The following is a 15,127-nucleotide window of genomic DNA, read 5'->3' on the forward strand; positions in this document are numbered from 1 at the left end:
ATTCAATCTTATATTTTTATCTATAAGCACTGCACATCCATTAATAACCACTTAAATTTATCTAAGTTGTAATAGTCCATCTCATATTTTTATCTAGAAGCACTGCACATCCATTAATAACCACTTAAATTTATCTAAGTTGTCATATTCCATCTTATATTTTTATCTATAAGCACTGCACATCCATTAATAACCACTTAAATTTATCTAAGATGTCATATTCCATCTTATATTTTTATCTATAAGCACTGCACATCCATTAATAACCACTTAAATTTATCTAAGCTGTAATATTCCATCTTATATTTTTTTCTATAAGCACTGCACATCCATTAATAACCACTTAAATTTATCTAAGTTGTCATATTCCATCTTATATTTTTATTTATAAGCACTGCACATCCATTAATAACGTCTTAAATTTATCTAAGTTGTCATATTCCATCTTATATTTTTATCTATAAGCACTGCACATCCATTAATAACGTCTTAAATTTATCTAAGTTGTCATATTCCATCTTATATTTTTATCTATAAGCACTGCACATCCATTAATAACGTCTTATATTTATCTAAGTTGTCATATTCCATCTTATATTTTTATCTATAAGCACTGCACATCCATTTATAACCTCTTAAATTTATCTAAGTTGTCATATTCCATCTTATATTTTTATTTATAAGCACTGCACATCCATTAATAACGTCTTAAATTTATCTAAGTTTTCATATTCCATCTTATATTTTTATATATAAGCACTGCACATCCATTAATAACCACTTAAATTTATCTAAGTTGTCATATTCCATCTTATATTTTTTATATTAACGTAATAAATGAGGCATAAATAATTCTGACAAAGATGTATATACAACGGTCTCCCAATACACAAGACTCTACACTCCACACAGCCTATAGCACCCCTTGCCACCCAAAATGCTAAGCCATAGCCTTGACTTACCTTTTTGGATATCCCAAATAATGGCCGAATTATCAACCGATCCAGATGCTAAAAACATAGAATCAGGAGACCATGAAAGATCAAAAATATCTTCGACATGCCCACGGAGAATTTTCAATATTTGCCAATTTTCAATATTTTGTACATCGTCATCTTTTTGAAACAAGTCTGGAACATCTTTTTCCATTTTCCTACTCCAGATCAACAACGCTGCCTCTAAAAATAAAAAAAAAGTAAGCAGTTCAAGGTGAAATACACCAGCTTTTAAAATAATAGCCCAGTTCCTCCCAAGTATAGTAAAAAACGAATATTAAAAAAAATAGAATAGATCTTCAACTCGTTAAAAAAAACAATGCATTAGTAAATCAACCAAGTGTTTTCATATTGTATCCACCTTTTTTTTAACTGAATTGATTTATTTTCAAACAACTATAGGTCTCCACATAAAATGAACATCATTCAAAGAACCACCAAAGGAAGCCACCAAAGGACCTGATACTTGACGACTGCAAAAAAAACAATGAAATTTATTGCAATTGCAAATGCAAAAAATTAAATCGCCTGATGAATGCAATTTTTTTACTCTCTACCAGTTATTCAATAATAAAAAAAAACTCTTAAGCCTGAGAAGTAAAACACTTAGCTACAACTACGAATATGTTCTCTTCTACAGATAGAAGTAGTACAAATTCCAGTATGAATTTTGCAGGGGCCCATTACCTTCCCCATTTTTAAGGGTCCATGACAATAAACTAAGGTTTTCCTAGGAAATAACGGTCCACTTGAGTAGGGACTTGCATTTTTAGGTTTCATGTCATTCAGGAGGGGCTCCCCTGAAAGGTCGAGGGGCTCTACTTTCAGGCAAACCACTATTCTTTTTTTCTCTTTTGCAATCGAGTCTCCTTAGCGCAGGGACTAAGGATATATGTAACAAGATAATCGGAAGCGTTTCTTCCGGTTTTTTTTTTTGGGGGGGGGGGCTTAGAACACTTTTCCCAGCTCCTAGAAAAAATGTGTGATTATCTTGCCCCAGAGAGGAACCCCTAAAAATTTCAAGCCAGCACCACAGCCAAAATCATACATACAGTTTTTTTTCCAGTACTTGTAAACAAGTGGGAATTTGTATTATCTATGCCTGTTTTGCTAGGGGATTTGGGGTTATAACATCGCTGCAGGCATTTTTATTTGGACCCGCAACAATTTGAAAAGAATTGGTATCTCAAAGTTTCCAGTGGATGTCTTTAGTGGATATCCGGAAGCCAGGCAGCAAAAAAGCTTATGGGGAGGGAGGGGGTTGGTTGGCTGCCCTCCAATCACTTTTGACTCTTAAAAAGGGCACTAGATTTTTCAATTTCCGAAGTTTCTACAACCATCTCTTCAAACACTTCGTGGTAACGAACTGCAAGTAAGGAGCGACGCGGCTCAATAGTAACCGAAACTCTAAAAAACGGAATTTTGATATCAAAAGAATCGGCTTATTATGCTGTTTTTAAAATATATAAGATTAATAAGCTTAGTTTTACTCATCAAACGCTACGAACCCGATACAATTTGTCTGATTTTCGAAAAAGGGGGAAATACCCCCTAACAGTCAATGAGTCTTAATAAAAAAAAAAAAAAAAACACCGTATCAGAGAACCCTACTGTAAAGGTTTCAAGCTCCCGTCTTCAAAAATATAGAATTTTGCATTTTTTGCTGAAAGACAGGTCGCGGATTTTTTTTTCAGTGTTGATCGTATCGAACCAGTGGCCCTAGAATACCGAAAAACGGCCCGTTCGAACCGAAATTAAAGTTCTACTGCCCTTTTTAAGTGACCAAAAATATTGGAGGGCGGCTAGCCCCTTCCCCCACCCCTACCACGATTCAAAATTTTTAGATAGCCATTTTGTTAAGCATAGTTGAAAGGTCCAATAGTTGTGCCTTTGGAGATAACATGACCCCTACAGCCCCTGCGGAAAGGTCATGAAGTTATGAAGTTTGCCCAAAGTTTACGTATAGTATGTCAGGGGTCATACAGTCAGCAATGTCCAAAATTAGAGACTTCCTAGAACCTTCCTAAGACCGAAATAGGGACCAGATCGGAACGGCATTTCAGGAACCAGGTTAGCAAACCAAAGAACAGTATCCGTCGTGACCTTCCGGTTAACACGAAAGAAACCATAAGTCAACAATCCTTAGAAGCTCATGGAAAAAGCTAAACACTGTAATACAGACTAACTTGTTTAGTCAAGCAGCTGATAAAGACTGCCTTGTCGCTGCTGTCCTAACAGTCTACTGAACTGCATTCTTTTTACCATAGCAGCTGCTCGAGCAGTCTCATTCTTTTTACCGTAGCAGCTTCTCGAGCAGTCCATTAGTGACCAAGTCTTTAAGCTACTGAAAAACCTAGTTTTGCTGTTAACTGTATGGGATACAGTTTCAGGCATATTTAAAGTAGATATCTAGACACGTAGTTCGTTTTCCCAAAATTTACTTCCCCGTTTCACGATTTCAAACCCCCAGGTCAAATATTCGGATTTTCCCATACCGAGTCTTATAAAATCGAATAACACTAACTTGGCAATCAGCAACCGAAAAACACTCTTTGTTTCAACATTATGTTGAAAAATTTTCTCAGGGACTACTTGGGCAGTTTTGGCGTTTCAAGAAATTTTAACTGACGTTCAAATGTTTTTTTTTTCTTGCGTATGTATTCTCAATAGCTCATACTTGTTTCTTGGGCATCAAATCGAGTGAAAAGTAGTGCACTGAGTTCTAACGTGGTAGTTTAGTGGCGAATTGCTGGCAAGTGGTTGTGCTAGTGTTACGTGAATGAAACGTTGATATTTTTTTTTTTTAATAAAATTTTATAGCCGTACAGCTTCATTTTCCATCTTACTTGTCAAACTTAATTGACTAAGTGGTTGCACCTCCTCACCCTCCACGACGCTTAAAGATAACAATAAATTCGATAACATAAATTCGGGTATGGGGGATTTGGTAAAAGAATAAATAGAAAGTCCATACGTCCACTTTAGAGTTGAACCATGACTCAGGAGAAGTTTTCCTTCGGTTATATGAGATCAAAGCCACACCGCATTCAATGATAATACTTAGCTGTCATCAGCAGCCAACTGAAACATGTAAACATTACACCTGGACAAAGTCGCCATTAAAATTTATGCCGTATCATTTATGTAACTTGCAAATATTTCAAATACAAAGGTCCACATATCAAAAAACATAAAACAAACACTGAAAACAATAGGTATGGCAGTAATTCTTAAGGTCCCTTATTGGGGATTTTTTTTTTAACACATCTGAGATGAGGTTCAGTTTCCTTTTGCTAACTGTCGACTCAACTTTGTCCACGGCTGCTTTCAACTCTTTATCTTTATCGTGCTGGACTTTCAGACTATCTAGCATAGCTTTGGCAACTTGTAGTCCAACCAGGTCGTTTGATTTGACGGCACTATCCAGCTTTCTAGCAGCTTCTTCCAGAAGAGTCAGAAATTTTTTCATGAACGGAAAACTCTGCTTTCTTTTCCTTCATTTTCTTTTCCAAAGCATCTACGGATTCCTTATCTTTGTCAAACCACCAGACGCTCTTCTTTTTCGCACTGTTTTTTCTCTTCTTCTTTTTCCTCTTCGTATTTTCTAGCTGCTAAGCTTTCCAGGTACCTCTCGTAAGCCATTCTCCCAGACTTAGCATAGCATATCATTTCAGAGGATATCGGGTATAGTTCTACTTTTCCACAGTATGGTTTTAGGGCATCTTTAATGGTCAGTTTAGCATTAAGGGTTCTCTCTAGCATCAGCGTTTGATGCTGATCAAGCACATTTTTTTACTCAGAAAAACCCCTTTCTACACTGGCACTTCCATGCGAAAGATGAGACTGGACCATATAACATTCGTCAGATTTGGGTAGCTTTTATCCTTGCTACGTGTAAGGAGGTGAAGCCAATAAGCATCAATGCGCTTGTCACAAAAGTCTCAAGGTTCTTCCTCCAATCGCATCAGACCCCATTCATCTCTCAACCTATCTATATCAACGCAAATCGGCAACTGCCGTATGCCGTGCTTGTGTATTATGCGCCACTCATTCAAGTTTATGCAGTGCAAAACTTGAAAACAAACCGGTTTCTTTGTTAGTTTTTTTCAGCTTAGCAAGAGACAAGACAAAGACAAGAAACAGATTATATGGGATATATATAATTTGTGCTAGATATTTGCACACAAAAGGGGGGGGGGTGAAGTATTTAGACAGTTTCAAATCAGAAAACGATTCTTTCTAGGTATATGGCCACTAAGAATTACAGAAGAATAAAGTTTTGTACGTTTTATTTGACAAACGGATTCTTAGTTGACTAAAAAGTTAACAATGATACTACTAGTAAAAATTCTTTGTTCTTGGATATCTACTAAGAATTTCTGGCAAGAAGTTCAAACTAACTTTCTCAGTTAACTTTATGGCTATAAAACGCTAAAAGCGAAAAAAGTAGACTTGTTAGTTAACTAAGTTTTGTTAAACCAAACGCAACTAAGATTCAGCCTGGGCAATGTCAGGAACGGACGCTATTTGCCACCTACCCTACAAAACGTACTCACTGATATGATGCCTTGAATGCAACTATCTATCTATCTACGCAACAACAATACTAAATAACTGAAAGTAGATGATGCACGCAACAAAACCCCCCTGTGTTTGTTGAAGGCAATGAAGGACTATATTAAAAAAAGAAAGAAAAACAAAAAAAGAGGAACAGAAATAGGGATTATAGGGACTATTGTTTTAGGGACTATTGTTTTAGGGACTTTTGTAATTTTAGGGACTTGGGGACCTTTTACGACCCCTGGTATTTGTTATTGGGAAGTATGCACACGTTTTCAGGGGGAGGGGGTCTATGAATTTTTTTCTGTAGGATTTTTCACGTGGAGAATTTTCCATGGGGAGTGAAGTTTCCGGGGGTAAACTTTTCAGGGGAAAGTTTGCACTGGAGAAATTTACCAGAATTACATATTTCCTTACTTTCAGTTGAAATAAAAACTTGTTTTTTTTATTAACTCTGTATAAAGTGGCCAGTGAAAAGAAAGGAAGAAGCAACAAATTGAAGGCATAAGGCTTTTTACTAAGAGAACACTAGAGCATTGCATTTGAAAGGTCAATCTGTTCAAATAAACCTTAGGAGTAAGAATGCTACTTTGAGTGGTCAATTTACTTCTACCAGATGTCAGAGGAGTTCATTGATTTTTCCAAACAAAGTTATATTTGAAAAATCTATACCTGTTCTTATAAAGTGTATTGATCTAGGTTATATGGTTATAAGATATTGAAATAATAAGATCAGTTCAATTGATCAGAATTCCATAGCAGAAGACAATACTCAATCTGTTCAACCTACACTTTAATTGTTTATCTGTTGACCCTACTTAATATTTAACCTACACTTTAATCTGTTTAACCTACACTTATATTGTTAATCTGTTAAACAACTGTTGGATTGGATTTGTGTAGTATTTCGTCATCATATCAGAGTTATTTAGATCTTCTAGAAAACAACAAAGATTTGTTTTGTCTCTTATTTTTCATTTAGTGCATAGAGTTTCTCCATCTCTTCATACTCTTGCTGTTTAGTCAATTTTTCCTTGCTTTTCTCTCTTTTTTCTGTTAATTAAGGCTTTCAGGCGTGTAGACGAAATACTTGGGTGTTTTCGGTATATATTTTTACTGTTTTTACTATAAGAATACCTATTATTTATATATCTTCATTTCAAAATTTTGTATGCTCTAACCCTTTCCGTTTGGCATTATCCCAAACTGGGATCCACTCTTTTAGAACACTGCTATATATTTTTTCCATAATTATTCTGCTGTTACATTTTACATTTTCCGCATTGTTCAGGTTAATTTTATAATCAGAACACTAAGATAGTTAGCAGCAATGCAGTGTGCAATAATGTGTTGCTGTGCAACACATTGTTGCACAGTCCTAGTTTCAAAGTTCATCATTTAACATAGAGTTATAAATATTTAATATAAAATATATATAAATATATATATATATATATATATATATATATATATATATATATATATATATATATATATATATATATATATATATATATATATATATATATATATATATATAATAAGTAAAACTAGATAAAATCAAAGTAGAATAATACCATCATCGCCTGAAGCTAGGAATTCACCATTTGGAGAAAACCTGACAACATTCACACTCTTTTGGTGTCTAGTCAGGTCAGCTAGAAAATCCACTTTTGTAATACCATTTTCATCGATTGATAGTTTCCAAATCTAAAATGACAATACAAAGACATTACAGATACAGATATTTTATTTATGAAACATACATAATACTACACCTGCGCACACGCCCGGTGGCATAATTGAGCGCATTGAAAATTACAACAAAATATTAAACACCGTTAACAAATTAAATGAAAAAAAAAGACAAGAAAAAACAACAAGCCTCTTGGACAACTGCCCAAACATAAACAAGGTAAATAAAACCAAAGTCAACCATCGGAGATAAACTTCACCATTCTGTGAAACTGCTGGTAATCAGCGCACTCTCTAATATCAAGAGGAATAGAATTCCATACCTTTGGACCAATATGACTCAGACTAAATTTTGCTTTATTTGTTTGCCTAAATACCTGCGAGAAATTAAACCTGAGTGATGTCGGATATGAATGACGCTGCGAGTTAAGAAGAAACATTCCATCGGAATCTGATGAATGGAAACTGATGAATGGAAATTCATTCCATGGAAACTGACCAAAACCGTAATTTGAATTGGATTTTCAATTTCATAAATTGAAATGATATCTATGGCTGCAGGCAGATCTGAGATTAACATCAATTTCCATAAAAAAAAAGAAGGAACAAATAAGAAAAAGTTTTTTTATAACAAAAAAATGTATTTTTTCTCAAATGTGTTAATTTTGACAGCATGGTAATGACTTTTGGGCACACAAATCAAAACTCGTGCGTCCTTTATTTTGCGGAAGTGTATAAAAGTTGTAGGCTAGTTATTTATTGCGATCACATTTGTTTTTTGTAAATACTACGTAAATTCGGATTTTTTGTGGGCGGTTATGTTGAGATAATTACTAATTTAGAGTATAATTAATATAGAGTAGAGCTGGTATAAAAAACAGCTTTTTTTTGTTGTGTATAATGCAGTTTTCAAAGTTCTTCTGAGAGATAGCTGCTTCAAATCAATTTTGGGAGAAACAAAATTTAAAAATCTAAAATGATAATACAAAGATGTTAGATATCATAAGTGGAAATATTATCTATGACTACAGGATTATCTAAACATTAACATCCATTTTCATAAATAAAAAGAAGGAAAAAAAATTTTATAACCGAAAAAACTGCATTTTTCACAAATGTTTTAATTAAGACAGCATGGTATGACTTTTTGGCACACAAATTTTTTCTGAAAATATTTTTATTTTAGTATTGAAGAATATATCTACTCCTTAAAATTAGCCCCAAAAATTGTTTTTCTAAAATCAATTTTAGCATAAAAAACATCAACAAAGACCTAAAAAACTACCCTAAAAACAGCCTTTGACCTAAAAAAAAGCACAAAGGGGCTAATAAAGAACCAACGATGAAAAAAGAATGAATTTGGGCTGACAATGTTATCTGTACACAAAACCATATTTACTGTGATAGATAAATAAACAAAAGTTAATAGTATACTATATGATCATGGGCCTCACAACTCAGAAGATTACTCAACAAACTTAACAAAACATACATTTTCCTCCAGAAATGAGCAACATTTATAATGGAGCCAAAATTTCTATTTTTGTCTCCTCATAAAGCATAATTTCTTATTTATCAAACAGGACGCAGCAACCAACTGTAAGTAAGGAGCTACTCGGATCAATAGTAAACAAAACTCTAAAAATGGGGAATTTTGATATAAAAAAATTCATCAAAAGAACTGGCTGTTGCTGATTCAAAGAGATACATAAAGCTTAGTGTTACCCATCAAAGAATACGAACCCGAGAAAATTTGCCTGATTTTAGTACAAGGGGGAGCATCCCCAAAAAGTCAAGGAATCTTAATGAAAACCATGCCATCCGATTTTACATATCAGAGAATCCTGCTGCAGAGGCTTCAAGCTCCCATTTGAAAAAAATGTGGAATTTTGTTTTTGTTTTTCTTTTGCCAGAAGAAAGATTATGGATGTGTGTTTAGTTGTTTCTTTGTTGATTTTTTCCATCGTATCAAAGCAATAGTCCTAAAATATCGAGAGAGGGCTTACTCTTACAGAAATTAAAATCTCTAGTGTCCTTTTTTTTTTTTTATTTTTTTTTTTATTTTTAAATTCCCACCTCCTCTCCTCTCGGTGACTTTCAAATTTTCCTTTTAGTGTCTTTTTTAAGTGACCAAAAAGATTGGAGGGCAAACTAGCCCCCCTACCAGGCCACTCTCCCCCCAAGATTGTCTGATAAAAAGTTTTGAGATAGCCATTTTGTTCAGTATAGTTGAAAGAACCAAAAACTATATCTTTAGATATAACATAACCCTCCCCCATCCCCTGGGGAAATGGCTGAAGTTATGGAGTTTGCCCATTGTTTATGTAGGCCTATAGTATTTATTATTTGGGAAGTATAAAAATATTTTTGGAAGGGGGAGGGGTACACAAGGATAATTTTCTGTGGAGATGAAAATTTCAAGGGGTGAACTTCCTAGGGAAAATTTTACACTGGGGGTTTTTCCAGAATTTACATACGAAATTCTTTTTAATTGTCTTACTTGCTCAGTACCGACTCAATTTCACATATGGAGATGTTGTCGGGAGGATTTTTTCGTGGGGATGGGGAGGATTTCCGCGGGAGAAATTCTTCACGGGAGAATTTTCCGTGGGACAACTTTCCATTGGGGAGACAGAGATTTTAACGGAGGAGGAATTTCCGGTAAGTTTTGAAAATCGATCTGAAACTAAAGTTTTTTTCAAATGAAAGTATGCTAAGGAGAATTTTTCAGAGAAAATCGACTACATGGAAATTTCAGGGGGTAATTTTCAAGGATGGAATTATCCAAGGTAATTTAGTTTTCCGAGGGGGGAAGAAATTTTCCATGAAGGGGGAGCCGGATTTCCTGGTATTACTTGATAAACCATAAAAAAAATTAAAACAAGTTTTTTTTGCAGCTGAAAGTAAGGAGCAACATTCAAACCTAAAACGATCAGATATTATTGCATATTCGAGGGGGGTCATCCCTTCTTCAATACCTCACTCTTTATGCTAAAGTTTGACTTTTTGTCCCGATTCTTTAAGAACGATTCCTGAAAACACAATAATTATATTCTATAATTAGAATAAGAAGCTTTCTTAAAAGTATGGTACTAAAGAACTTCAGCGTGAAGACCAAAGGATTGAGGAGGGGGCAACATTTTTTATATCATATTTTATTACCTACTGTTTATAACTAGAAATCACGAATACTTTTGTTACTTTGAAATTATATCAAATTGAAGAATGTGAACACTTTTAAAATAATGCTGCCTGTGGAGAAACAATTTCAACCCAATAGCTTAGAACCTTTTTTATTTTAAATGTTGTGACAGTTCAATCGATGTTCCATGAAGACATTTTCCTCTGAAGACAAGATGACAGCAAGAAAACCAATGCCCTTTTTCCTTGATGTTGAAATCAACCAGTCTGTCCTCAGTTGGTTATACAGATGACATCTTGAATGTCAGTTGTACTCCGAAGTTGTTGCAGTCACTTCTCATTGACTATCTTAACTGTTGAATTTAAGCATCTTATGCCTCTGCTTAAGTAGCATCTTTGCCTCCATTTTAACGGAATATAAATCATACTTTAGCCATCATCTGCTAACTAGCCTTTACAATACAGTACTTAGTATCCCTCATAATTTATATAGGGGAGGCTGGGGTTGACCCGGACACGGGGTTGATCCGGACAGTCAAGTATGAACCCCTACTGGCTTATCGGGGTTGACCCGGACACGGGGATGATCTGGACAGTCAAGTACGAAACCTTATTGGCTTAGCCAAAATTTTCAAAAAATCAAGACAGGTGCATCATCTATTACCCTTTTATCGTGCTGGTTTGGATCTAGATACGCAGAGCCATTTGTATCCTATTGAAATTGGATTATGTCAGAACTACAGAAAAAACTAATGGCTTAGAAGATGAACCATTTTATAAAATCGCGTCCAGGTTCACCCTGACCTCCCCTATTGCCCTATTTGGGGATATCCTAACAAAATCACAAATATATTTGCTGTTTTTCCATTTGCAAAATACTAACTTGATCTACCAATTTGGTAAAGAAACAAAGGAATAATCTAAAAAATAAAAAATTGCAGGCCCTTTACTAGTCATTTCTTGCAGTCCGCTGTGCAAAAAGGGGGGTAGCATAGTAGCAATGCTACTTGGCAGTTTTCATAGCCTAGTAAAATTTGTTGACATATTTTGTCTTTTACATATAAAAATACTTTTTTCTCAAAGAAAAGCTGTCAAAACACAAGTTGCGCTGCTAAAGTGTCAGCAGATTTTGGAATTCTGTCAAATTCTGCTACTGGCAGCTTTGGAGATTTTTCCACACCTCCTTGCAGTTTTGCAAACAAAAAAGTAGCTGACCATAAACTAGGCCCTCTTCAAGTGCAATGATTTAAACATATATTTATAATTCACCCTGTAACGTTCTCAAAAATCTAAACCTGAACCCATCAAACCTGAACCCATCAAAAATCTAAAACAGAACAAACGTCTTGGTTGGTTCTGTAAACAAAACAGGATGTTGAGATGAATTGAACAGAACAATCAACCTGAACCCATCAAAAACATCAAAACAGAACAAACTTCTTGGTTGGTTCTGTAAACAAAACAGAATGTTGAGATGAATTGAACAGAACAATCAACCTGAACCCATCACAAATCTAAAACAGAACAAACGTCTTGGTTGGTTCTGTAAACAAAACAGGATGTTGAGATGAATTGGACAGAACAATCAGCCCTAACCCATCAAAAACATCAAAAACAGAACAAACATCTTGGTTGATTCTGTAAACAAAACAGGATATTGAGATGAATTGAACAGAACAATCAACCTGAACCCATCAAAAACATCAAAAACAGAAGAAACATCTTGGTTAGTTCTGTAAACAAAACAGAATGTTGAAATGAATTTTAAGAGGAATTTTCGATTTTTTCTTTCATGAACATTAATACCTGACTCACAAGATTTTTCAATATCTCCTGTTATTTCGTTAATATTATCAACTAACAGCTCTTTTGTGGCAAAATCAAGCTTTTTCCACATTGCTTGGTGAAATATCGTTTTATTTCTAATCATTTTCCTTTCATTTTCTGGCAATGCATTATATTCTCTTATAATTTCATGCCAATTGTTTCCGAGGATTTTCCAACAAATATTATATATAAAATCTCTGAGTAAAGAAGACTTTTATTTCATTTCAATCTTAATATAAGACTAAGTAATCTCTTATGCTATACAAAATTTTCGTAAAAAAAACCTTGGAAATTCCTTTCTTATCGCTATCAAAATATTCTCTTACTTTTGTCATATTTATTTCGGACTTATTTTCAAACCGCCCACAATTCCCCTCATCGATTGCCTTAATTTTTTTTTTACAAATTTTTCGTAGAATAGTTCCTTAGAAATGTTTGTTGCAGAAATATAATTTTGAACATGCTCTAATTTTTTACTTTCAAAGGACACCGAAATTTCTGCAAAACGTAAATGTTCTCGAAATAATCTGCACGCTTGATTCATTTGGATATTGCATTTCATTTGGTTAAACTTTCCGTAGATTATTGCTACATGTGGCGTTTTCCCATGCTCTGGACACATGTGCAATACATCTGCATATACTTCATACTTTTTTTATTCTCAAGCTCATTCATCACACCGATAATTTCTGGCATTGAAGCCAAAAGAACGTTTTTAGAAAACTGAACAAGAAAATGATCACCTAGACAGATGTCTATATCTTTTGCGGTAAGGGTTTCCAATTCATACTGTTCTTGTAAATGATCTAAAGTCACGTTACAGAGCTTGAATAATTAATTTTAATTGGTTATTTATTTCAGCTGATCCACGTTGAATGAAGTCACATGCTTAAGCTAGCTAGTTGCAATGATACAATCACTCCATCACAAAATGAAAACCTTCCCCAAACCACTGGAAAAACTCTTGACAAACCTAATACTTGGTCAAATTAAATTTCGATTAATTTCCAAAAAATATTTGATCTTGTTAATCACAATATGTATTTTTAAAAACTGCCATTGATTCTTACCTGGTGAATTTGGAAAACTAAAACTCTAAACTAAAATTCTTCACTAAAAATCTAAACTAAACTCTAAACTATAACGCAAAACTAATACTCTAAACTGAAACTCTAAACTAAAACTCTAAACTAATACTCTAAACTAATCCTCTATACTAAAAATCTAAACTAAAACTGTAAACTAATAAGCTAAACTAAAATTCCGAACTAAAACTCGAAACTAAAACTTTAAACTAAAACTCCAAACTATAAAGCTAAATTAAAACACTAAACTAAAACTCTAAACTAATATTACACTAAAATTCTAAACTAAAACTCTAACTACTTAAAACATAGGAGGTGGTCCAGGAAAAAATAGGTGGCATGCACGGGGGAAAGAGAATATTTTGGAGGATGGTTTGGCAGAGGGGCTTATGGAAATGGTGGAGGTTTCAGAGGTTCAGAGAAACCAGGATGGTCTCTCTCTGCGAATTTTGTAAAGGCTATCTTTGTAGGGGAGCCTTATGGGTTTTAGTTTAAATTTCTTAGGCTCTTCTAAATCAATCTTCATATCTTGTTCTTCCATTACTTTCTTTTCTGTAACAGTTGAGTCCTTTGTAACAGGCACAGTTAAATCCGCAACAGGATTCGCGGGCATCACCAGAATGTCAGAGCATAATACTTGGCTAGAAGATTCCTTAGCCACATTCATCGTTCCTTCCTTTTCTTCATTTTCTACTACTGGCAAGGGAAGAGGGATAGGCACACAACTGTACTCTTCAAAATCTATCTTTGTTTCTCTTTCAAATGTCTTTTCTGTTACAATTGAGTTCTTTGTAACAGGCACAGTTGAATCCGCAACAGGATTCGCGGGCATCACCAGAATGTCAGAGCTTAATACTTGGCTAGAAGATTCCTTAGCCACATTCATCGTTCCTTCCTTTTCTTCATTTTCTACTACTGGCAAGGGAAGAGGGATAGGCACACAACTGTACTCTTCAAAATCTATCTTTGTTTCTCTTTCAAATGTCTTTTCTGTTACAATTGAGTTCTTTGTAACAGGCACAGTTGAATCCGCAACAGGATTCGCGGGCATCACCAGAATTTCAGAGCATAATGCTTGGCTAGAAGATTCCTTAGCCGCATTCATCATTCCTTCCTTTTCTTCATTTTTTGCTACTGGCAATGGAAGAGGTATAGGCAAAAACCTGGGCTCTTCTAAATCAATCTTTGACTCTTCTTCCAATGTCTTTTCTGTTACAGGTGAGTCCTTTGTGACAGGCACAGTTAAATCCGTGACAGGGTTAATGTCAAGTTTTAAATATTCCCTCATTTTAATTTCCTCCTTCGATGTCTTATCTTCATAACATTGCTTGACTTCACTCTTTTCATTAGTATGAGAGTTCCTTTTTTCTCTTGAATCTGCTTTTGAATTTCCATATTTTCTAACAGCCCACCAAATGGGTATTCCGGAAAATGCGACGAAACTGCCAATAATAAGACGTTTAATATTCATATCTGCGTAGATGCTTGTTAAAGTAACTTTGCTTGTTAAAGTAAGATGCTTGTTAAAGTAGCTTGTAAAAAAAACTAATTTAAAAATTTTCAGGTATTTTTCGATTTTAAATTACAAGATTAAAATTATTGCTCATATACCATAAATGTTTTTGCAGTTTATAACTTTATCGATTCTGAACTAAAAATAAAATAAAAATAAATTTTTTCGATTTGTCTGTAACATCACTCATTACGTCATATATTGCTATTAGTACATAATCAGTTTAGATCCTGTGTCACGCCATTTATTACTTAATACAGGGTTATGATTGCTTAAAAAATCAAACACCTTCGAAAATATGAAAAGACATC

At 34.3% G+C, this 15,127-nt stretch overlaps 1 protein-coding gene across 1 annotated transcript in view; it reads right to left on the bottom strand.

Annotated features, from left to right (window-relative positions):
- The window catches only part of Caf1-105 (chromatin assembly factor 1, p105 subunit), an 82,024-nt gene that overhangs the window by 45,093 nt on the left and 21,804 nt on the right, over positions 1-15,127 (bottom strand). Inside the window, exons 2-3 of the mRNA XM_089107946.1 lie at positions 7,133-7,265; positions 963-1,178 (exon numbers count right to left, since the gene is read on the bottom strand). Of these exons, the coding sequence (XP_088964072.1) occupies positions 963-1,178; positions 7,133-7,265 (349 nt within the window). The remainder of the gene's footprint in view (positions 1-962; positions 1,179-7,132; positions 7,266-15,127) is intronic.

This window comes from Artemia sp. Qi Xiang Cuo, chromosome 2, assembly GCF_049724085.1.
Source record: "Artemia sp. Qi Xiang Cuo chromosome 2, ASM4972408v1, whole genome shotgun sequence".
NCBI classification, from domain to species: Eukaryota; Metazoa; Arthropoda; class Branchiopoda; order Anostraca; family Artemiidae; genus Artemia; species Artemia sp. Qi Xiang Cuo.